At 61.0% G+C, this 24324-nt stretch overlaps 1 protein-coding gene across 6 annotated transcripts in view; it reads right to left on the reverse strand.

The window, feature by feature from the left end:
• TNRC18 (trinucleotide repeat containing 18) overlaps window positions 1-24324 on the reverse strand; it is a 61108-nt gene that overhangs the window by 33993 nt on the left and 2791 nt on the right. For all 6 annotated transcript variants that reach the window (XM_067306576.1, XM_067306578.1, XM_067306575.1 and 3 more), the window contains 5 exons: window positions 8653-8778; window positions 6286-8085; window positions 1516-1618; window positions 863-1068; window positions 504-650 (listed from right to left, as the gene is read on the reverse strand). In XM_067306576.1, the coding sequence (XP_067162677.1) occupies window positions 504-650; window positions 863-1068; window positions 1516-1618; window positions 6286-8085; window positions 8653-8778 (2382 nt within the window). The remainder of the gene's footprint in view (window positions 1-503; window positions 651-862; window positions 1069-1515; window positions 1619-6285; window positions 8086-8652; window positions 8779-24324) is intronic.

Genomic DNA, 24324 nt, shown 5'->3' on the forward strand with positions numbered 1-24324 from the left:
AATGCACCTAACAAGAGCCCAGTTCACTCCCACCCTAAAGCTGTGGCTTCTGGTCCCCAGAGGTATTTAAGTTCTTAACTAGCCACCTCCAAAGTCTTTTTTCCCCACAGCTGTCAGAGCAGTCCTCAGGCAAGCAATAGCCTGCAAAACCCTCCCCTGCTTTGGCAGCAGCATCTTCAGAAGCAATGGGGTACAGTCCATGGAGACAGTACGACGTGGCTCCAAGCAGCTGGAAAACAACCCCCACACTTCCCCACTGTGTGTCCCAACACACAACCCATCTACCATTCTCATTCTTCATTAGGTCCACGAGCACTTTGTTTCAAGGTGAAGCAGAAGGGAATTGTCCCTCTGGGACACCAGTGCTGCCTGCTGTGAAGGCTTCAGGCTCATGCGTTGTTCGAGGTCCCATGCGTACCCGGCCTGCTCAGACAGAGCCCACCTCGCTCCCTCCCACCAGCATGGCACACCACAAAGGACCTGCGACATGCTCATGTCCTTACCGAAGTGCGGCAAGTGCTCGCTGGGGATCACGACAAGCTGCCCCGACTGTGGGTCTCTCGCAAACTGGTAGGCGGAAGGGAGAGCTCCCCCCATGGCAGGGGGGAAGCCTGGAGTCATGCCCTGGTGCAGGGAAGGGTGGCCAAGTCCTGGAAGAAGAAACACCACGATCACAACTCAGGGGATGCAGCACAGCTCCCGCCAGTGCAGAGGTCATGCACAGTACGACTGCTCCAAAATACCGCCTTCCCTTTCCCCTGCGATCAGACACCAGCCTCACTGGGTGCTTAGGGATGCTTCTCCCTGGACTACATCAGCACGGATGCCCCGCAGGCTCATCGCTCCCTCCCAGCGCACTCACCGTAGGGGTGGCCAGCCAGCCACATGGAGGGGCTCCCCGTCCTGGGGAGCCAGGGGTGGGCCGCCAAGTGCGAAGCTGGGTCTGCAGACCAGCGCCCGGAGCCTGTCAAGGTCGGGCCTCCCGTCACCATGAGGTTGGAGTTCAAACCGTTCGCGGCACAGCCTGAGGGGTGTATCCGAGCAAAATCTGCCAGCTCCTTGCTCTCTCTGGACATGGGGGAGGCAAGAGAGAGAGTGAGAGATGATCTAAGGTACCGCGCGGCCGGAGGAGCCCGGGGGTACGGACCAGCCTGCAGAATGAGAACGTTTGCAAATCGGGGTCAGCCACTCAAGGAGAGCAGTGGCAGAGGGTGGTTAACATCATGGCCAGAATAAAACATCCCATTTCTCCATCTCTTCAGAGGAGGCACGGATTTGCAGTAGCACGTTAGCATCGCTCTGTTGCAGATCTGGGACTGTCTGTAACCCCGTGACACCCCACTGAGAGCCCCGGCCCACCGCAGCGCTCCTCTCCACAGCAGCAAGGCTGGTGCCAGCAGCTATACCAGCACAGGCACAACCCCAGCCCCTCTCCGGACAGGCTGTCCCCAAACGTGCCTTTCAGCAGTGGGCTGCACCCTGCAGCTGGAGACCCCGTCCCCCACCGAGTCTCACCTGAGCAGCTTCTCCTGATCCCGCTCCAGCCGCCCTGCCAGGAGGTGGCTGTCCCGGTGGCGGCTCCTCTCATCTCCACAGTCATCCTCTGAGCGTCCGTGCCCTAAGAGGTAACCCAGAGCCATCAGACACGAGAACCAGCTTGGGAAATGCTGTCCCCTCAGGGCTCTGAGCACAGAGACAGGGTACCCTGGGACCCAGCACACCCAAACGCCACCATCCCCAAGACTGTATTTCCAAGCGTAAATCATTTCCAAGGCTCTACCCTTGGCTACATGATCAAGATACTCTCCCTAAGGGGGGCTCCTGGAAGTGCCCAGCTGTGCGTCATTTTGAGGTCTCTCTACTCCCCAGGTCAGGTCAGTCCCCCAGGACGGGAGAGCCCGGCCTGTGAGTAACGGGACCAACTGGACCAATTTGCCTAAGGACAGTGGTGGATTTCCCATCTCTCTCCGAAGGAGATTAGGCCCAGCTTAATCCCTGCATCAAGCCTCACAGTCCTGCTCAGCACATCTTGCAGGGGGGAGATTTTAGCTGTGTTACTAAAGAGGTTCCTTCTGGTCTTAAAAACCAGTCCACGAGCACTGGGTACGCCCCGAAGCCCTGCTCTTCGGCAACAGGCCATGGCACCTCCACAGACCCCTCACCAACACAGCACCCTCGGCCCTGCAGTTCACCCGTTTGCAGGAACCTGCGTGCCCCCAAGCCACGCGACAGAAAGGGGCTATGGGAGGCAGGGGCACCTGGTGCAGGCGAGGGCAAGAGTCCGAAAAGGGGACTCGGTGTTTGTCTGGAGAAATGGCTGACCCAGAGTCCAAACAGCTCGTGCGAATACAGCCTGGTGCGGCAGCGGCTGTGCTTGTGAGAGATTAGGAAGCAACCTTCACGGGAGCAAAAGATGCAACATTTGCTCACCAGCACCTTGCTGGTCTTACAAGGACACTGCTGTGGCCAGTCTTTCCTTTCTTTACCCAAAGTGCCACCTTCACCCCAGCTGTCTGATTTTAGATTTGCTTTTCCCTAGTTTCTTTCTTGTACATGCAATTTTCCATAGTTCCCAGTAGCCCCCATCCATTTTACAGTTCAGTGACACAATCCACCTCTAAATCTCAGCTCTGCTTGCAGCAAGTTGCTGGACAGTCTAACAGGGCACGAGTGGGTCCAGGAGGAAGGCGTCCTGCTCCCCACCGCGGCTCTTGGGGGTCCCTGCCAGACCACATCCCCTGCCCGGTCCCTGCAGCAGGGCTCAGTGGCACTGCGCAGCCTCGCGTAACTGCGCCCTGGCTCTCCAGCAGCCCTTCCCAGGGTCCTTGCTCTCTCGTGCGGATAAAGTTTGGCACACGGTAAATGTCTCGTAACATCAAGTCTACTCTGCTGACAGGCAGTCTTCTAAAGGAGGGCTCCGCTGTGTATTTCCACAAACCTGGACAGCCTGTGGTTTTTGCTGTCAAGTCTCCAATTCCCTCAGCTTTTACTGTCAGAAAGAATCTGGGAAGAAGACAACATCTCTCCCATCTTCTCTCCCCATGCTCCTTCCACGGGCTTCAGGCAGAAAGTAGGGATGCTTGAAAACCTGGCACACACCTCTCCCTCTCAAAGGACTTCCTGGGGTCACCACGCTTCACCTGGACCCTCCAGCACACTGCATGCAGTGGCTGTCCCCAAGCAGCTCACTCAACGATGCCACGGGCCATCTCCATCGCTCAGGTCCGCGGTGGGAGGCACAGCAGCTCCCAGCACACCCTACACCCTGCCTGGGCCGGGGGACGAACACCCCCCTGCCCCTTGCCCCGACTGCGGTGGTGCATATTTGAAATCCCCATCCACCCCCTGGCCCAGGTTTCCCATTCGGAGCCCCTTTTCGTACTTATTTTCCCATTCGGAGCCCCTTTTGGTATTTATTTTCCCAATAAATGCCTGGTCGTCTCTTTGGCGTCTGCAATTTGGAGCGATCCCTTGGTTAACTTGCAACCTCCCTCCCCTCCTCGGCTCAGGGCGAGAGGCCCTCCACCCGCACATACCCCCTCCCCACCAGCCTTTTATTAGAAACATGTTATTTTATCTCAGCTCCTCCCTCGCCCACCTACATTATTTGCAATCTGCTATTTATAGACGGGTTTATTATCTTTTTTCATCCCCCATCCACACACACACTTTCTTATTCATATGATTTCTCCCGAGCCCTGACCCCGCTAACAGGACGGTCCCTCTTCTGTACAGACCGATGATTGTCCGGACGGTGAATGATCATTTTGTCTATATATATGAACATGACGCACGGACCGCATAGAAAAATTCAATCAGTTATGCACAGAGGAAAGGCTTAGACCCGTTTCCTTGACAACCAATGCCCGGCACTAAATACTCGCATTTTACTTGCCAAATACTACAGATTAGCCAACTAAAGCCTGCTTTCTCGTTCTTAAAAGGTCTAAACATTCAAGCACCGTCCACTCAGCGCAAGCAAGCTAATGTTATTAGACGAATATCTCCTGGCGCACAAAGGGGGGGGGGCAGCATTCGGGGGGCGAAAGGAGGAGAAAAGCAGGCTTGTTTTCTGTCTGAAAGCCAACGGCATCACTTAGCAACAGGCCCGGGGGCCTGCCAGAATCCAACCCTTGTTTGCAGCCTTTTAGTTCGGCTCAGTAAATTACATTTAACGCAAGCCGGGAGGGTCTGGGCGATTGAATGGCTGAACAAACAGCTCCCTGTGCTGCCCACGAGGTCCTCGGGCGGCTCCTGCCCGGCCGCGGGGAGGGGGATGGGAGACGATGGGAACGGGGGCAAAAGGGGACGGGGAGAGGGTCCGGGCAAGGGGGGCGGCCGACGGGAACGCAGCCTCCGGGCCGCGCTGGAGGCCCATGGCTGGAAACGGCAATGAGACAACGGTTTGGCTTGGCCCTGCCCTCGCCACGCTGACGATCGCCCCGCCGTCGGCGTGGAGGAGGGTGCTGGGAGGGGGACGCGGGTTTCCCAGGCGCCGTGATGGGGAGCGCCAAGCTCTCCAGCCGCTGGCTTTGGCGTCACTCCTCGGCACGCCGGAGCCGAGCTCGTCCCCGCTGCGGATAGCCCCCTACGCGTATCTCACCGCAAGCCGAGCGGAGCACCGAAACACACGCCGGAGCAATGCAACCCCCTCGTGCCGGCATCCTCCTGCGCCGGCAGCCCCAGGTGGTCTGCAGCCCTCGTCACCTTCGCGGCCTCAGGTTCACTGTCTCGGAGCTGGGGAGCAACTTGGGAAACGGCCAAGATGCGGACGGACACAACCTCTGCTCCTGCACTGTCTCCATGTATTTGCAGGTACCGTTGCCCCGCAAGGACGGGTGGGAGCTGCACTCGGACCCTCCGGGGTTGGATGCTCGGGAGGGGACCACCGAGGCATCAGCAGGCACCGACAGCAGGGAAGAGAGCTCCTTCACGGAGAATGTATTTTCTCCCACCGCAGCAGGCTCAGCAAGCCACGGGAGACGAGTCAGCCCTGCCCTGACTTCACTGAAATTGGTTTCTAAATGGATTTGGTTCAACTAGCGCAAAGCTGTCCATGTATCCCCAGCAGATGCTGCTACCGCCGCCTCAGAGCTTACTCTGGCTGAGCCTTTTAAACCCAAACCGTTAGATTAAAACGACAGCACAAAGGCAGACTGGACTTTCTCTGTCACCCCCTTTGCTAACGGGGGTCGGGTCAGCCACGGCGATGGGGTGTCCTCGGAGGCCTGCGCTCCTTTTGCCTGCACACCTTCCCTCGGAGACGCGCAGCAGAGCGAGCAGGGGCGAGAGGGGGAAGCTAATTTTCTGCTTAAAACAAGCTGCTAGAGAAACAGGGATTATTTAGTGGGGGCAAATGCTTGTAAAAGAAAAAATTTATCTGAGGCTTGTCAGAACTGATCCATCAAGTTTTGGTAGATGTTGTCCAGAGCAAGAGGACCACCCTGGGCCCCCACTTGGCACTTCGGTTTTGGCCACCGGTCCCCTTGGGTCTTTCATGGCACCAACAAGGTGCCAACCATTTGCCTGCACCCAGAGACCTGGTCACATCAGAGGGACCCCTGTATCCTCCCTGATGGAGAGAGCTGCACATGGACAATGCCAAGGAGCAGGCAAGGAGCAGGTTTGCAATTCCCATGCTTGAAGAGCAAGGCGGGTCCATGCCCTCAAGGACCTTGTGGGAGCCACCAACCTTATAAAACCAGGGCAGCCAAGAGCCCAGCGAGACTGCATTTGGCTCCCAGGCTCTGCATGACCTATTCTGTCTTTCACAGGGCTCTCAGACAGGGGGACATGAACCAGAGGAGAAATACGAGATGTGGGCAGAGGGGACAGGGTCATGGGGAAAACGGGGTGCTGGAAATGAATTTCCCTTCCTTCTTCCCGCCTACCACGGGTGGCTGAGGGTCTCGGCCCAGCCAACAAGCTCCAGCAGGACCCAGTTTGGCTTGACTGTAGCCTTGCAACGTCTTGGGGTTTGGTTCAGTGCAGTTTTAACCAATGGTACATGACAGAGGCAAACTGCACGAGCAAGACTCACACCACTGCCTCTGCACTGGGGATGGTACAGCCACAATCGCAGTCCGAGGATGCGCGGACCAACCCTACCTCCTGCATCAGGAGTCCAGCTTCACCCTGTGGTTTGTCACATGCCTTTGGGCACAGGAGACAATGGGAGCTGAGGACGCCCAACTCAGCTCATGCCACACAGCCAGCTCAGAGCGGCCGCTCTACCTGGTGAACAGATCCATGCAGAAAAGCCCAAAGACAGACCCAGGAACCTACCTTTGATGCTGCTGAGAGACAGTGAGCGATCTCGATCTGCCAGGCTAGGCCCCAGCTTGCTGCTGCTGCTGCTGTTGTCCTTCTGCCGGGCCACGGCCACGGCAATGCCGACGGGCAAGTGCCTCACCTCCACCTCGCCCTGGGAGCCGATGCTCTCACGGCCGAAGGATTTGGCACTCTCGGGTCTCTCGGGGTCCCTCTTCAGCTGCTTCGCTGGCTGCTGCGACAACAGCTGCTGGACTTTGGAGGCACCCAGCTGTGAAGAGTCCAACTTCATGTTGCCCAGGCCACCGAAGGGGCTCTTCTTGCCGCAGCTCTGCCGGGATGCGGTCTCCTTGGCGAAGCTGCCGCTGTACTTGATGAGGCTCTGCATGGCCGACCCTTCGCTGTGGGAGGTGGGGTGCAGGACGTCCGCAGCACCCCGGGAGCCCACCACCGAGGACCGCGGCAAGCCGCTGGGGTCAAGGTAGACCTTCTTGGCTTCCTCCTCCGCCCGGCTGACGTGGTTGTGCTGCGCGGCCAGCACCGCCATCTGCGTGGTGGCAAAGTTGCCCATCTCAAAGGGCTTCCACTTCTGCTCGGGCGGCTTCAACTGGCCGTGGTCCAGGTGCTGCCGGGAGGAGTCCAAAGTGCTGTAGACCTTCGCTGCTTCTTTGGAGCTGGACCGTTGGAAGCGGTCCCGGTCGCAGGGGCGATGCTCTGCCTCTGGACTCGGCTTCAGTAAGTCCTTGGAGGCCAGGAACTCCCTGCTCTCCGGAGAGCCCAGCCCCGGCCGGTTGAGGAACGGCTCCGAAGCGACCTGCCTCTTCAGCGCCATGGAGTTCGCCCTGATCACCGAACCCTTCTCCCTCAGAGCCTCCATCCTTTTGGCATCGCTGTGGCAAGAAAAGTCCTGGGACAAGAGCGTGCGGGGGGCATCCGCAAAGCACCGCTCCGTGGGCGACTGCAGCACCCCCACCTTGCCGAGGTCCTTGTCCTTCGCCTTGGCGTCGCGAGCCTGCGAGGCGATTTGGATGGGCCCGGTCCTCTCGTCGTAGGCTTCGACCGAAGGCACGAAGGTGGGGGCGATGACTTTGTGCTCCCTCCCCAGCTCCTTGGCCGGCGGGAAGATGGTGTACATGCTGGAATGGACGGGCTGTGGAGGGAATGTCGTGGCGGGCGTCATCTTCCCCGGCTGCGAGGGGTGCGGGGACGGGCAGCTGCAGGAGACGTGCAAAGCGCCCACGGAGGGCAGGAGGGGCTCGCCCCGCTTCAGCCGCTCGGCGTGGGCGTGCGCGGAAGGCCTCATGTTCTCGTCGTGCCGAGCGGGGTCCTTGGCACAGCGGTCCTGCTCGGCACCCAGGACCTTCAGCATGGGGTCCCCGCCGCCGTTGCAGTTGCTGAGGGAAGAGCTCTGCAGCGGGTTCTTGGACTTCGGTTCCCCGCTGCCCCCACCCCGATTTGGCATGTGCTCGGCCAGGAAGGGCGAGAGGCGCTCGCCGACCTTCACCGCCTTCTCCACCACGCTCGTCTTCCGCTCGCCGTCAGGCTTGGTGTCCTGCGTGAGGTCGACCACGCTGCGGGGCCGAGGCTCCTCCTTCGGCTTGCCCTCCTTCTTGGCGAAGGGCAGGGAGAGATCGCTCCGGCATGCCCGCTCCTTCCCACCGAGGTCCTTCAGGCCTTCCTTCGAGCTCTTGTGCAGCTGCCCAAGGTCCTTCTCCCGCAGCAGAGTGCTCGGCGTGTGGTTGCCCGCAGTCCTCGAGAGGGGAGGCTGCGGGTGCAAAGCGGACTGGCCCGCATGGCCGGACAGGTAGAACCCATCTGTGAAGCAAAAGCAAACAAGATTACCATGGGCCTCCACCCCCTCTGCAGAAACTATGCGGAGATGGGCAAGAGGTGGCAAACACGGAGGGAATGGGTTTTTGGATGTCGGAGCATGTCCAGGGCAGAGGAGAACCAGGCAGGCACGTCCAGGTGGGACGCAGGACAGCCCCATCTCTGATGCACACCAAGCCCTTTGCTGCAGCAGCAAGCGGGGGCATCAAGGGGGGACCTGGCTGGTTCCCTAAAACACATCCTGAACGGCACAGGAAGAAATTGGAAGGAGAAGGGTACTGTTGAGACCTTCTCCACAGCCCCAGGTGCCCCCACCCCTCTTCAGGGCTGCCCTAGGAGCGGGGACAGGCACTCCTTTGTCCTAGCAGCGTCCGCAGCCCTCCCAGAAAACGTCCCGGGGCACCCACCCCAGGGGGTTCCCGCTTTTCCCCTCGATGCCGCAGCACCCGGCAGCTCCAAGCAGCCACGCGGTCTCCGGGAGGCCTGGACGAGCAGCCCGGGGCGGACGAGGGCCGGGGGCCCGGCGGCGGCGCGGGGGCCCGCAGCACTGACCTTTCTGCGACTCGAAGAGGCTGTGCTGCCCCAGCTGGGCCAGGAGAGGACTGCCGGCGCTGGGGGGCTCCAGGTGGCTCAGGGGAATGTAGGAGGGGTACAGCCCGTTAGGCAGATGGGAAAAGCCTGCGGGAACAGAAGAGGGAAACAGGTTTCAGCCCCGCGCGGCACGCCGCGCTGGAACGAGCCCCGCGGGAGCACAGGCTGTTGCGGCTGTCGGTCCCCCGCGCGCCAGGAGCGGCGGCGAGACGCAGCCGGCGGTGGGGAGCGCCGCTCGGGCCCCCGCTCGCCGCCCGTCGCTCCGGCTGCGGGTCCAGCTCGCCGCTTTCGGAGCGGAGCCGTGAATCTGCGGGCAAGAAGACTAAACAGCGGGGCTGATAAGCTGTTTTATCGCAGGCGCCGCGATCCGTAGGCGAGGGCGCTGCCCAGCACGTTTCCCCAGCAGCGATAAGAGCCGCTTCCCGGCGCAGCGTGGCCAGCGCGGCCCGTCCCAGCCGCAGCCGCCCAGCACCGCGGAGCAACTTTGGGGAAAGCGCAAAAGCGTCGTCCGCGACAGCGTGCACGAAGCAAGTTTTACACGCCCCAAAACAGCATCTTATCCAGCGTCTTATCCAAAACAGAGCAGAAAACCTGCTGCCCACCCGTGAGCTGATACGAAAGCAGCGTGTCCCCAAGGCCCTGCTGCCGGCGGTCTGGCTTACGTCCAGGACACTGGGGCCTCGTCTGCGAGCGGCCCCCCAGCAACGTCCTCGTGCAAATAATCAGCAGCAGCATTTGGTCAGCGAATATAATCATAATAATAGTGGTAATAAAACCAGCTCTTGGCCGCGGACAGCAATTCCTCTGCAACACTGCCACCAAATGGCATCGGGCAATATTACAAACCCAAACACCGCGCTCGGCTCTACAACATGCCGAACGCGAATCCGCTTCCCAGTTTGTGTCATCGCTTAAAAATGGAGTAAAAGCCAGCAGGAGAGTCTGGAGGAACCAGGCAAACCCTCTGCACCCCCTCTCCCTTCCCCCTTGCGCTCAGACCCCAATAACAACAAAAATTCCCCAAATTCAACCACCCTGCTGAAAGCAACCAGGCAACAGTGAGTTTGCCAAGAGTCCGGCATCCCACTGGATCAAAAAAAAATCACACCAAAACCCAGCAGGAGACAGAGAAGTTCAGTCCCCGACGCCGCACGTGGAGCACCATCTGCAAGAGCTAGTCAATATTTCACATTATTTAGACAGCCGGGATCTCTTCCGCGTACATATTTGCATCCCAGCACATGTGCTTCACCGACTCGGTGCTCCGCACAGCTCCTGGCACAATTCCACCGCCCGTCTGGCTCGGGGAGGGCTTCGCTTCCCGCGCTCGCCGCGCGCCGGCGGCAGCCGCCTTCGCGCCAGCCCTCTTTGCGGCAGGACCGCGGGAGCCGCCAGCTCCGCAAAGTTCAAAGCGGAGCTCGTTCCCAGCAGGTGAAACTTGCTGTCTAATGTCACGCGCGGCGCTGCAAAGACGCTGTGCACGCACACACGTTCGCACCTCGCCCCTGTAACCGCAAAACCTTCGCCCAGGAGCGTTTGCTCCGCGGACGGCAAATGCATTTTCTCACTGCAGGGCTGGAGCGAGCCGGGCGGCATCCAGGGATGGATTTACCCCGGGTTAGCCGTGAGCGGCTCCCCTCCGAAGCGCGTTCGCCTTGGCCACGCCGCCTCCGCCGCGCTGCTCTGCCGCGGCTGCTCTGGCGACGAGCCAGCGCCTGGAAACCAGGAGCAACACATTTCCCCGGGAATGGGAGTCCCCGCTTGTGCACGGTGGCAGCGGTGGCCCCAGCGGGACATGAAGCCACATGTTGAGCCCTGCAAACAGGAGATGACCCAGCCCTGCCATCCAGTACCAGGATGCCTGCACACAGCTTAAGCTTCCAGTACCCAAAAAGGGTTTTGGGGTACCAGTTACATTCCCGGTCCTACTGGGGCAGATCCCTGTCTTCTGCACCTTATCCTACGCAAGGATAACCCACTCTGGAGAGGACAGAGCTGGGGGATGCACCGCGCTGGCAAAGTCCACTGCTCCATCCCCCTCTGTGCCCAGGACGCACCTGATGGAGCATGGGGCAGGTTTCCATCCACCCCGCTCCAATGCCACCAAACGAGCCCCGAAGCCACCCAGGACGGGGCTGTGGGCAGCCCTGCCCGGTGCCTCCAGTCACCGAGGGGAAGGCGACCCATGGGAGCAGCGCTACTCCGGGGGGGGGGGCATAAACCCAGCACGGGGTCTCAAAGCACATCCCAGAGGAGCAGCTGGGGAAACCGAGGCACAGGACAGTGCAAGGACTTGTCCCTGTCACCCAGCTGACCAGCAGCAAAAGCTGAATGAGCCCAGATGACCTGAACTCCAGCCTTGGGGTTACCCACGACACCTTTTTTCCCTGCTAAGCGCCCAGAGGGAGAAGCTGCCTGGGCAGCATTTCCCAGGACCGTGTCCTGCCAGGAGCCAGTGCTGGGGCAGGGAAGAGGGAAAGAAGGGCAGAGCCTTCCCAGGGATGAACCCCGTGCAAATCCAGCCCAAAGGCAACGCGAGAGCATCCCTTCCTCCATACAGCCCCTGAGCTCCCGGGGTGGCGTAAGCGGCCCCGGGGGCGGAACTGCTCCTTTACGCACTAAGGAGCTCCGTTTGCAGGAGGTGGCCGCAGGCAAGTCGCTTCCTCCTTGGATCTGTGAGCCAGAAAGCGATGCCAAGGGGAGAAACTCTACCGCAGTGAGCAACGTACAGCTCACCCCAACCGTGGGCTCCTGCCAGGGGAAAGGGAGGGGAAAGGGGGAAACCGCAACCGCCTCCATCTGCCTGGGGTCAGAGCACTTGCTGAACCAGCACAAGATCCTTTTTGCCCAGGGACACGCCGACAGGTCCCGGCAGGCTGAGCCGTGCTCCTGGAGCCAGCTGCTCGCCCGGAGGCGGGTTGGCACCGCCGGGACAAGCAGCGGCGCGGGCACGGAGGCGCGAGCGCCAGCAGCCCGAGGCCGGCTGCGCCCCTCCTTTCCCGACCGTGCCACGCTAAAGGCATGCGTCCGCCTGCCGAAAAGCATCGCCGACGCAAGCTTTGGGCACGCTCTGCGCCTTCGCGGGTGCGGGTGGTCCAAAGCAGCCCAGCTTCAGGGGATGCAGAGACGGTCGCTCGCCCACCAGCCCGTCCTGGAGAGCCTCACCCGAACGGGGAGGAAAGTCAGGGGGAAGCGACGGGTAGAAAAAGGGTCTTTCCAGCACCCGCTGCCTCCCTATGTCCCCCTGAGCCTGCCGGGAGCCTCACGTCCCCGCTCGGTCTCCTGCCGTATAACATACCTGCTTCCCACGGGAGCGGGTGACCGGGACCCAAAACACGAAGGGCTTTTACTAGAGGAACTTAGCGGGCGCAGATGTGTCAGCCCCGCTGAAAACATCTTCATCTCGGCTCAGCTCTCCGAAACGGCAGGGGGGAGAGGTACGGCTGGGTGACTCACCGCCGAGAGGGGACGTGACCGCCGGGCAGACGAGATAGCAGCAACCGCACAAACCACACGCCAAACGTCTGGAGGCTGCTCCGGGGGAAGGGGAAGGGAAACGGGCCACACGTGCTCAGCCCAGCCGGGGCTTGCCCCAAGCTCCAGGGAGGAGAGAGCTGCCAGCAAACACGACCCCGCACGCAGGGAGCGGAGGCGGCCGGCGCCTGCCTGCGCACCGCTTTCCAAACCACCCAGCAGCCTCAGCATCCCGGGAGCAGCGGCCGGCGCAACGCCTCTGCTCGCATCCGGCGACGGCTCTCCGGTCCCTGCTGTCACCTTGCAAGGAGCCACGCAGCGGGATGCGGCGTCCCGGGCGGGCAGGCGGCCACGCGCAAAGCCGGCCGCAAGGCGCACCCCAAAGCGCAGCCCCGTGCACCGGTCTCTGCGCCGCAGCCCCGTCACCGGAAAGCCTGCGGCCTCCGGAGCTGTGGAAGAGGTTAAGTAACTCTCCCCTGTTGGGCCCGTTACGGGTTCCTGCCGCTTATGAAATATTACTAACCGCCGGCGCGCTGCCTGTCTCCGCCTGGCTTGTAACGGCCGGGCGCGCCGAGCAGGAGCGCGCGGAGCACCTCCGCGCCTGGCAAAATCCACGATCTCGAGGCGGTTGCAGGGAAAACGAAGGCGGGGGCTCAGGTTTACTTCTGCTGCATGTTTTCAGCGTGGGGCGTCGGGGGGGATTTGCAGCTTGGGCTGCAGCCGGGGTCTCTCCCGGCCGCCGGGCTCCGGCGTGCAGCAGGCAGCCGCAGCCTGCCCTTGGCCCGGAGCACCGTCACCTCTTCCCCAGTCCGGCCCGGAGCGCCGCGCGCGCTGCCAAGTGGGACACCGGGTCAGGACACAAACAGCTGGATAAACGCTTATGTCTGCTAAAGTCCCCTTTTGCTCGTGGGGGGAATCCAAGCACAGCGAGTACCTGGACGGCCCCCCAGTGCAGCGGGCACCAGCATCCCGCAAGCATCAGCGGCAGCTACTGCTCCTGCACCCATTTACGTATTGCTCCTGCACCCATTTATGGCTCCAAACAGCTGGGAGCCGGGGTGTGCTGACAGCGTAAATCTTTGCCACCTCCCCCCCTGTCTGCCAGGGCGGCTCCAGTGACACCCGAGGCACCGGAGCCGCTTTGACTCGGTGCCATACACGAGACGACAGCAACGCGAGCCCCCGAACACGGCGGGCTGAAACCCGAGCCCCCGGATCAGGTGCGCCTGGGCCGTAGCGGTGACCGGTTCCCGGCCCCCGAGCTGCTCTCGCGGCGGCCGCAATTGCAACCCGCCACCGGCCCCCCACCCCGAAACCTCACCCTGCCGTGTTCACACCCCGCGCACGGGGCTGGCGGTTGCTTTTAGGCTTAATTTACAGCCTCGACGCTGCGTGTCCCCTGAAGGCCTTCAATCTCGTCCCCCAGCTGCAGCAGCCATATCAATTTAAGTCCCCGTTTAATCTCCTGCGGGCCCCGGAGCGCTCTGAGATAGTCCCAGCAGCCATAACCTGCATTTTTTGGAGGGGGGGTCCACAGTCACAGACTTGCCGTCTCAAACGCCCTTGCACTGTTTTCCCGTTGCTGCAAAACCACCACCTTAAAAGCCAAGGCGAGTCCTCAGCTCAGCACAGACCTCTGTTGTTCCTTTTAATTTCATTTTATTACACGTGGGAATATGTGTCCAGGCTGTTTTATTTTTAAGTGGCTCTTGCTCAATGTTTACTATCGCTCGCAGCTGCGTCAGCGCAGGAACACCAGGCACGCCGGCCGGGGCAGCGGGCCGCCGCGTTTCCGTGTGCCCTCCTGCAGCCACTGCCCCGGGCCGAAGGCCATGCTGTGATTTTGCTGCCGTCCTACCCCTGCGGTGAATCACCGCTCGCCCGACAGCCAAAACACACAGAAGGGCAAGGTGCGTGCAGGAGAAGGGGGGAATCCCGGGATTGATGGAAAAAAATCATCCCTCTGCATCCTGATGCCCGCTTTCTCCTCACCCGGGAGTGCGACCACGGTTGGGGGAACGGGAACAACCCAACGCCCCAGAGACACCAGGGAGAAGGGCAGAAGCGGCCGCCAGCGCTCAGGGTCCTGCGTTTGCCTCCCAGCTCTGCCCTCGGCTTCCTGCAGACTCAACGTGTGCCTCAGTTCCCCAGCTGCAAAACCCAACGGACCAAACGCAAGCCAAGGTCCACCAGCACTTCAGGACTTGGGGCCACAGGAGAAGGCCACGGCCGGGATGCCCCGATGATTCCCTGCAAAGTCCCATCAGCTCCCAGCCGACTCCGGGGAGCGGCTGGGCACCGTGAGAAAGCCACCCCATGGGGACACGAATCCCCCTAGCAGAGCAAAGGTGGCTTCTCCACCCAGAGGTCAGGCAAGGCTCTGGAGGGGACAGGATGGAAACCACCCCCTGGGACCTCCCTGCTCATCGCGGCTTCCTCGGCAGGTCTCCATCCTCCCCCCAACCGGGGCCTTTTGGACCCCGGCATGCCAGGCATCGCCGCAGCGGGTTTGCGCAGCCTGAGACAAGAGCCGATCAGGTCCCACGCGTCCCGTGTTAAGCTCAAACCCTGAAAACAGGCAAATCAGTATCAATGCCCCCGTTTCCCAGCTCACTGTTAGAGCAGAAGCATCTCCGCTGTGCCCCCAGCCCCAAATCCCCAAACCCAGCTGGTGACTCTCCTTGCGCACTGGCATAATAAACCTGACACCCCAATGGGTTTCTATCAAGACTTTGATGCTCTCTTTGCATAACTGCAAAGTTTTCCTCAAACAGCAAGGAGAAAACTCATTGCACCCTTCAGTTCCAGATTCAGTAAGATACTGTATGGAAATTAAAAAAATCCGATTGTCAGACTGTTCATCAAAATCCCCAGGAACTCGGGACCTGGCTGCTAGATTTTAGGGCAGTCTTGGTCTTCTGATTTTCCAGGACAACGCCACCACGTCTTTGCACTGGTCCATCCTTCAGCATGACTTTCCACACTCAAGAAACCCACTCCAGCCCATTCATTCCCTCTGCACAGGCGGCCAGGCTCAGGCTAACAGGCATTTCCAGGGGAACCATAAAAAATAATCATAGCCATCTCCACCTGCTCTGTTCCCTGGCTCCCACTGCTCCCAGGAAATGCCCTGGGAGAGTGAATCAGTTCAATTCTTTTCCTCCCCAACCCAAGCCAATTCCCAAAGTTTCAGGAGGACTTTGAGGGCACTGCCAAGCTACCAGCCCAACTCACACCGGAGAGAAGTTCTGCCCCATTTTGATTCACCTGGATCCTTTAAGGATGGACCCTGCTGTGCACACCATGAAGGCAAGGCTTCAAAGGGAGAGTAGGACTTTGCAGATGCTCAAAGGGGCTACTTGAGGCATAATTACAGAATTTAACCTTTAGCAATGTGGTATTTTGGCTTCTTCTCCAGGCAACACCGTTCTGCTGCTCAGCAGGAGCGTGTGCGTTGCAATTTGCCCTTCAGCTGGAAGAGGAGTGACAGGGCGTTGAAGCACACTAGACTTGCAGCTCGCTCTATGCTTTACGTGCCTGAAAGCAGCCCAGTAAGCAAAGAGTAGTGGTCCAACAGCTTGAAACCCCCTGGTCATCACAGATGGACCCTAGGTCCTGCTAGTGATCACACCGCTTGCATGCCGAGAGGCCAAAGTTTATCTCCCAAAGACAGAGCACTTGCTCGTGCAAGAAAAGCGTAAGGGCGCCGTCCGCCACGACAACCTGTACGTCGTCAGCCAGCAGCAGCTGAGCTCTCACGTTCCCGATTTCTTCTCCAGTGCTTCCCACCCAAAGCAATGCCTGCCGTGCCCACTCTGGTGGCATCCCGGCTCCATGGACTGGGGCTGGGCAGGTGCCAGGCGGACACGTTCCTTCCCGGTGCTCCCCCCTCCTTCCTCGGCATGGAAATTTAATCCACCTTGTTTTTTTTGTTTTTAAATCGCTCAAAACCAGCACAAAGACCTAACGCAAACACATGAGCCCCCGTTCCCTCCAGGACGCCTGGGCTCCCCCAGCCCTGCCTGCGCAATTAACCCAGCGACACCCGCACGCCGGCCCTGCGCTACCGTCCCGCTCGTTCCTTATAAAGGAGCTCGTTACCCTCGGCTGCCAGGGCCAGAAAGCTGCAGGCGCTCGGCGGGGGAGGTTAGGGGGGGACGGCGCGGGTGCCGGTCCCCGCATCACCTGCACCAAGCGCCTGCCAGCAGCAATTAAGCGCGTCTTCAAAGCGAGATCCCAGCTTTCCCGGAGCCATTAGCCATGCCCCGGAGCCAACACCGTCTATTTGCAGCCACGATGACTTAAGACCAGGTCACCAGCAGGTTAAATGGGACTCGGCGGCATCATCTCCCTTCCCTCCCATTGAGAAATTAAATGCTGCTGCTGCTGCTGCTGCTGCGCCGTGGGCAGGAGCCAGCGCCGCAGCCGCGGGAACGCCGCTCCGAAAGGCGAACGCCACCTGCCCTCTCCTCCCGCCGGCTTTCCATCCCCGGCCACGGTGCCCGGCGTGGGAAACCGCCGTGGGATGGTTCCCGGGGTCCCCCCTGCCCCTGCTCCTGTGCAGGGAGGAGGATTTGGGCCGGGAGATCTGCGCGCAGCCCGTCCCGCGCACCTAACCCCAGGCGCCGTCTCCCTGCTCCTCTCCGCTGGGAGCCGCCGCCGCGCACCCGGCCGCCCCGGCGTCAACATCTGGCTGGGAGGCGGCAGCTGCGCGCGGGTTTGTTTTGCCTCCCGGGCCCCCGGCGGGCGAGCGCGGCGCGGCCGGAGCCAGCGCGAGCCGAGGTGACTCAAAGCCCTCGGAGGCGGCTTGCTTTAACCTTCTCCCCCTTCGAAAAGCGGCCGCCGCGCGGCTGTCGCTCAGCGCATCCCAAGGCGCCTTATAAAGGGGGTTGGCGCTGCCGGGGGGAACCGAGGCACGGAGCGGCCTGGCGGCTCCAGCACCCGGAGCCCCGGCCAGGCCTGAACGTCGCGACGCCGCTACGCGCACGCTCGGCACGCGGCCGGCAACCGCTGCGCGATCCGGGTGGCGCGGACCCCGCAGCGGGCACGGACGCAAGGGAGAGGGGAACGGCTCCCAGAAACCCCCCAGCGCGGGAGCGAGGGCAGCGCTTCCCCCTGCGAGCGCAGGGGCGCGGAAAAGCTTTTGGTGCAAAACCAAGAGTTGGACGGAGACGCAGATCCGCCCTGCTCCGCCACTGATGTCCCAGGGAGCCTCGGGCACGTCACCTCCACCCGTAAACCCTGCCTGCACCCTGGGGACAACGGGACATCCCACCTCTGCCACTCACGACCCTGAAGGAAAGGGAACGTTGGTCCGACACCACTGGATCCAGCGTGTAGGTGACCCGTTTTCCAGGCACGGCACTTCCCTGCCCTGCTCCGTGCCACGAGCTGGAGCTTCTCGTGGTGCCCGGGCAAGCGCAGCAGGGAGGAGAGATTTGCACGGGGACGAGGCACCCCCCGAGCTCCGGGGGCTTGCGCCCACTCCACTCCTGCCGTCGGCATTCCCTCTGCTCCGCTCACCCTGCGCCCACCCCACCGCCGGGCCCCCTCGCCTTGCCGTCGCGCCAGCCTGTCCCTGCCTCCCGTCCAGCTGCCAATGCCCCGTTTACTCCAGTTTCCCGACTCGTGCTTGGATGCGCCCGGCTAAGACGGCGCGCGTGCCCGTACCGCTCCGTCTCCCCCGGACCCTACGGCATTTGTGGGCACCCGCCGCCGCTGAAACCACCCTGGGAGAGATCCAGCACGGGGCTGGGGCTGGGGAGGGGGAAGGATGAGACCCCCCAGACACGCAGATGGACCGCGATCCCGTAAACCTCTTTTCCTTAGGAAACCAGGCTCAAAAGCTCAGCCTGCTCCCAGCCCCTCTCAACACCCCCCTGCTCAGCCTGTCGCCCCCCCCCCCCCCCGGAGGCTCCTGCCCTCCTGGACCTCAGCCCCCGCCACCCTTCCCCTGCCGAAAAAGCGCAGGGCTGCAAAGCGAGGGGGTCTGGGCCGCTGGCGAACGCCCGGCACCGCGCGCTTCCCCAGCGCCGACCGAGGGAGATAAACACAGAGGCAAATATTATGGCGGGGAGGTTTAATTCCTGATAAATTATGCAAATCTGTATTCAAATTTAAGCACAGCCCTTGGGCTCTTGACAAATTGCCAGCCGGGCCCCGATGGCCCAAGGCAGGGACGGGCAGCCCCTGCCGAGACGAGGCACTGCAGGGATTTCCCATATGCACACGCACACATATATATATATGTATATATTCGTACATCAGCTAGGAAAACCACGGAGCATCTGCAGGAACGATCCACCAGCAAGTTCTGCACTTCTCCTTCCTCTCACCCGTGTTTCGCTTGGCCAGGGCAGGACACCGAGCCCTTGTGTCCCAGACAAGATGGAAGCAGCTCGGAGCAAAGGTGAGATCCGAAGAAAGAAAGAAGATAAAACTGACAGCGGTCCAGGCCGCGGAAAAGGGGAGGCAGGCGAGGAAAGGCGAAAACGCTCGTGCCACCACCAACGTCACCGCTGAGGCCGAGGAGAGGAAGATCCGTCCACGGAACGGTTACAGCAAGGGCTCATCCGACCGAAGTCGGAATTTCCAATCCCCCGCAAACCCCGCACGTACGTTAAAAGCAGCGGAAGAATCGCTGCTTTGTGCCACTAATCTCATTAGGGGGAAAGCGCCGCCGGGGCGGCAGGCAGCCCGCGGAGGGAGCGGGATGGGGGCAAGGTGCGCCCCGTTCCCAGAGCCGCGCGCCAGTCTCGGATCTCGGCACGGCGCGATCCCGCTCGCCCACGGCCCGCGGCATCGCCTGCGGACTGCGAGCGGCGAAGAGCGAGAGCCGAATCCCTTCAAAAACCGCTCCTTCCGAGCACGTTCGCCATTTAAATCCTTTTCTTTTTTTTTTTTGGTAATTAAAAGCAATTAAAGCAAATGTATTAAAAGCATATTCGAGCCACGGGGAATTCTGCTTAAAACGAGCGGCACGCTGCAACGGAGCGGGGGCAGAAAGGAAAACACAGGCGATCTATCTAACCACGAAAAATAAAGAGAGGCTCTTTGCGCTCGGTACGCGGCGGGCTAAGATGGATGGCAGCACAGGCAGGAGCTGCCTTCTCAGGAGTTGCTGGGGATACGGAGCTGGAGAAGGGCCCGAGCGCCTTAAAACCTCCCCTCTCATTCCTCTAAAAAAGCACGTTATCTCTCCCGAACACGCCACGCTGCTCCTTTCGTTGCTGCAGCCCCGCCGGGTTCAGCTTGCCGGCCCGCATCCAGCCCCCTCAAAACGGCGCTTTGGACACCGCTACGCCGGTCGTAAAATTTATTCCCAAGGTCACTTCAATCCTCCGCCAATATTGCAAAGCCCGGCTGGATTTAAACAAAATGCAGCCTGGGCTCTGCCGCGCGGGCGCCTCCCCGCTCCGGAGCGATCCCGAACGCGAAAGCACCTTTCCCTTCCCACAACCATCAGCTGCAACAGCTGGAGAGGAAAAGCGGAGCATATTGCGCAGCCGGCAGCAGATCCCGGCGGCGCGGGGAGAGAGCCCGAGCGTCGCCGCCGCCCTCCGCGGAGCCGGCACGCAGCGGGGTTCCCGCGCCCCGGCCTCCCGCCCTGTCGCCGGGCCGTTTCGGATGGGAACGGGCTCGCGCGGTCGCCGTGCCCTCGGCTTTTAAGGGCTGGGGAAGGAGGAAAAGATAAGCAAAAGCCAACAAACGGCCAAGAGGGACCGGGCTTTTCCCGAGCTGGTGGGTGCAGGCGCTGCGATGCACATCCAGCACGGACATCCAGCTGGGCGATGCCAGAAATGCACGGATAGTGGGAAATAAGGGGAAAAAAGGGAACCCAGAAATGCTCCGCTGCCCTGCCAGGGATAAAGGGAGATACGGCGGGGATGAGCCGAGCCGGAGCTCCCCTCCCAAACTTGCTTCATATTTAAAGGGGGAGATGGCAAAGGCGGCCACCAAGGGACCAAGTGCTGCCCCTCGCCCCAGCCCCGAGGCTTTTCACCCCGGCAAAGCAAGGGCTGGAAAATCCCCTGGGAGAAATGCCAGCACAGAGCCGCAGACCTGGTTCCAGCGGCATCCCGCGCGCGCTGCCCCCCCAGGCCTCGTTTTCGGGTCCGGGCAGCGGGACGCAGCCACGGGGCCGGCAGGACAGCGGGCGCCCCGGTCCTCGGCACCGGAGCCGGCGCTGCTCGGCTGCGTTACCCAGCCCGGGCTCCCGCCTCGCCGTCCGGGCACGGCGGCGGTCGTGCTAGCACACGCCGGGCTGGCCCGGGTTCCCGGCGCCGCCTCCTGCCCGCGGCTTTAACTGGGACCAGTCGAGCACACGCCGAAAAGTCCCGGCACCTTGTTTCGACTAGCCGGGCGCTCGCCCGAGCTGAAGGACGTGCTCCGACATCCTCCCTTGCCGTCGCGGCCCGGACCAAGCCGCGGCGCGCTCACCTGCGAGGCGCCGGCACACACTTAATCGTCAAAACGTTCATTTCCATATTCATCAGAAGCTGGTGAAAAGACAAGATTGGGGTTGTTTACTATATAATTATAAACGAGGGTTTATCCGTGGGCTATCCTCGGAAGGAGATCTAGAATTTCCCTTACGAAAGCCCTGGCGCTGCGAAACGCGTCTGAAGCGAGATTAATTCCCAGAGATTTCCATTTCTCCGACAGCTGCTGTGCTGGGAAAGAGCAGGAGCCTGCTCCCAGCAGGAGCGACGTGGGGGGCCTTCCCGGCACCCCGTGCTGTCCCAGGCCAGGGTTTCCCAGCGTGGGCACCGCGTCCAGCTCCAGTTCTCGCCGGCACACCATGGATCAGGGCCGGGAGCGGGGCTGCAAGGAGCCTCGGGCCGAGGGGCTCAGCTCGCCCAGGCAAGGGAGGAGAGCTGCTCTAAGCAACGCTCATAAAAGCCTGGTTTTGCCAGTGCCGTAGAGCAGAGGTAGCTCCGGGCTCCTCCGTGCTTGGCTCCAGGAGGTACCAGGAGCCCGATCGCAGGCAAGGATCCTGCAGGACCTCGCTCCGAGCAAGCTCGTGCCACCGTGCTCCCGGCTGGGGTTTTAGCGGGATGCCCCCGCTGCCGGCACCCAAAGGCCTCCAGCACATCCCTGGGGCGGACGGACAGGTCTTCCCACCGCTCCCGACGGACCGAGGATGGGAAACACCACCCTGCAGCCAGGACACTCTCCACGGCACGAGGACACCCCTGCCCTGCCCTGCCCTCCCAAAAACGCAGGAGAAACCCTTCCCCCCCCCCCCATTTCATTCCCATGAGTGTAAAAACGAAGGGACGGGACGGTTCCTGCTCCCAGGCTACAAGTTGGCCCCAGGCTTGAGCGCGCTGCAGGGGCCTCGTTTAATGGCCAATATTTCCTCAGCCCCGTGGGGACACCGGTGCAAAGGGGCAAGCAGGAGGGGTCTAAGCGCAACATCCCCTGCTCCGGCCCAGCAAAGCGCCCGGATCTCCCCCAGCCCCACCGCATCAGCGGAAAAACCCGGATCAGAAAGGGTCCGATTTCACCGGGGCCCCGAGGGAGGGGAAACACCTCCCCAGGCAGGTCTCCAAGCCGTCCACATTCCTCCCGGTTTTACACGGCCAGCCCCTGCCCCGGAGAGCCCCTGGCGCACAGCCCCTCGCACCACCCCCTGGGCGGGTGGGGGGGGTGGAAGGAAAAAAATACGATTTCAAGGGCCATTAAACACAACGATATTTTCCTTGCAACGTATTGTAATTGCAAAAAAAAAAAAAAGGCAAAAAAAAAAAAGCTATGCCGAAACTCAAGGCCGACCCGCCAAATTCACACGGCTGGTCCGCGAGTCCCCTGCTCCCCGGCCCGGCCCGACCCGCGGGGCACGGCGCGGTCCAGCACTGGATCAGCGCGACAGAGAAAACGCACCGTGCTGCCCCGGATCTAGCGCTTTCAGCGCGGCTGCAGTTTGGGTGAGCAAACGGGGCTTTGCTGGCAGCGCCGATTTCTCCCGTGCAAAATACGCAGCCTCAGCAGAAGCATGATTTTGCCATTAAAAGTATGTCCATGCTGGGATTTTGCTGGCACAGCTAAGTTACCCTGGGGGGAGGATTTTTCCCCCCTCCCCTTACATTCCCACCTGGCCCAAATGCCCTGGAAAACTTCTCCCTGGGCATGTCAGGCCTGGAGCTGGAGCCCAGAAGTGGAAGCACGGATGGTTTCCGATGTGCTTTAAATCCCTACGTTCGGATGCACAAGCTAGTGCGCAAATATGCAAACAAGCACGCAAAAATCTCTTCCCTCAGCCCAACCGCTTTTCCTGCAGCCGCTGCCCTTGAGTAGGATTTAAGGCAAAATCAGCACAGCTTGCCCAGCTTTGGCACTTTTTCCTAGGTGCTGGGCAGCGTTTCCAAAGCACCTTTCAGCGGCAGAGGCTGGCGGGGCTGTGCACCCCGGCACCCGAACACAGAGCCGCCCGGGGGGCCCACCCGCGAGCATTCCGGACATCCCCCAAGAAAGAATAACTCAGTACGGGGGGAAAAGCAGCTCTGTTTTTATTATTATTTTAGACTTCGGGCGCCTTTCTGCACGGGGACGGCGTTTGCTCGCACACAGACCCCTCCGTGATTCGGTCCGAGGGAGCCTTTTTCGCCCCCCCCCCTCCCCCTTTCCGAAAGGCAAAAGCTGCCAAGGACAACACGCCCATCGCCAGATTAAGCCGAGACCAGGACATTCATTTCACTTTTGCCCGAAGGAGGTGGGGTCGGGACGAAAACAAAACTACCCCTCGGATTTTGCCGCGCGGGTCCGCAGAGAAGAAAGAGCCGCTGCCTTAACGCGCCGCGCCGCCCGGCCGCATCCGTCGCGGCCTCGTTCGCGCCGAGCACCCGCGGTCTCCCGGCAAGCTCGGCCGCTGCCGGGGCGAAATTCCATTGCAAACGGCCGCTTTCCTCCCGCGAAGCCCGCGGGGAAGCGCCCCACGGCCCCCCTAGCCCCCCGGCCCCAAAGCGGGACGCGGGGTCCGCTCCCGCTCCGCACCCCTCCGGCAAAGGGCCTCCGTCCCCATCCCCGCGCTGCCCAAACGCCGGGGCGGAGGGGAAATCCCGGGAGAGGGGGCACCGGCGCAGCCCCCCGCGCACGGCCCCCAGCCCGCTCCGGCCCGCAAAGGCTACGGGAAAAACAAGCAGCCCGGGCCGGCGATAACTGGATCCTCAAATATGGCAAATGGCGCTATTTTTACAGGGGCGTATTTATTTTAAGAGGAGGCTGGGACGGGTTCAACAGTCCCTTCCTTCAGCCTGGCGGTATTTAAAGGTTGGAACGGGCTCTATTTAAAGGCTTCGCCTCCTGCCCATTTTTCTTAACCCCTTGCACAAGCCTTTGCTTTCCACCCCTCGGAAAAAAAAAAAAAGAAAAAGAAAAAAAAACACACCAAGAAACAAAAAACCACCACAACCAAACAACAAATGCAAACCTACAAAAGGCCCGTCCGTAGCAGGAAGCAATCATCATTTCAAACGATATTGTTAAAGCCGTAAAAAAAAAAAAAAAAAAAAATCCCTGCCCACCAACTGCCGCGGTATAATGGCAGTTTAAATTGCTAATTGTCCCCATCTCTTTTCCTGCAGTTTCGCCCGGCCGCAAATTACGGCGCCGCAGCGCAGCCGACCTCGCGGGGCGAACTCTGCTAGCGACCGTGCCGGGGAGCGCGGGGGGGCTTTGAGCAGGCTGCAGAAACGAGGAAGGGGGGGGGGGGAAGAAAAAAAAAAAGCCAATAAACATTTAAAAGTTTGGAGGGAGGGCAAGACGCGCACCCTCAGCGAGGGGCCGCATCCGAGGCTCGCTGCCAGCCGCGAGGCTGCGGCGCGGCAGGGAGAGCTCGGGAACGGCAGCGGGGAGCAGCGGCCGCTCGGCGGCCGGAGAGCGCGGCGGCGTCCGGCGCTCGCCGCCTCCCTCCCGGGCTGCCGGCCTTCAGGGAAACGGCACAAAAAAAAAAAGACTTAGAAAAAAAGAAAAAAAATACAAATAAATAAATAAACAAAGCAAGGAAAACACAACAGACAACCCCCAACAACCCCCACTAGGTCTGACTTGAGATTGTCCAGGCAAATTTTGGAGAGATTGCGTTCTGCTTTTAGCAGGAGGTGGGGGAGGAGGAAAAAAAAATAAGGGGGGGGGGGAAAGGAAAAAGACAAAAGGGAA

The sequence above is a fragment of the Apteryx mantelli genome, chromosome 16 (genome assembly GCF_036417845.1).
Source record: "Apteryx mantelli isolate bAptMan1 chromosome 16, bAptMan1.hap1, whole genome shotgun sequence".
Lineage (NCBI taxonomy): Eukaryota > Metazoa > Chordata > Aves > Apterygiformes > Apterygidae > Apteryx > Apteryx mantelli.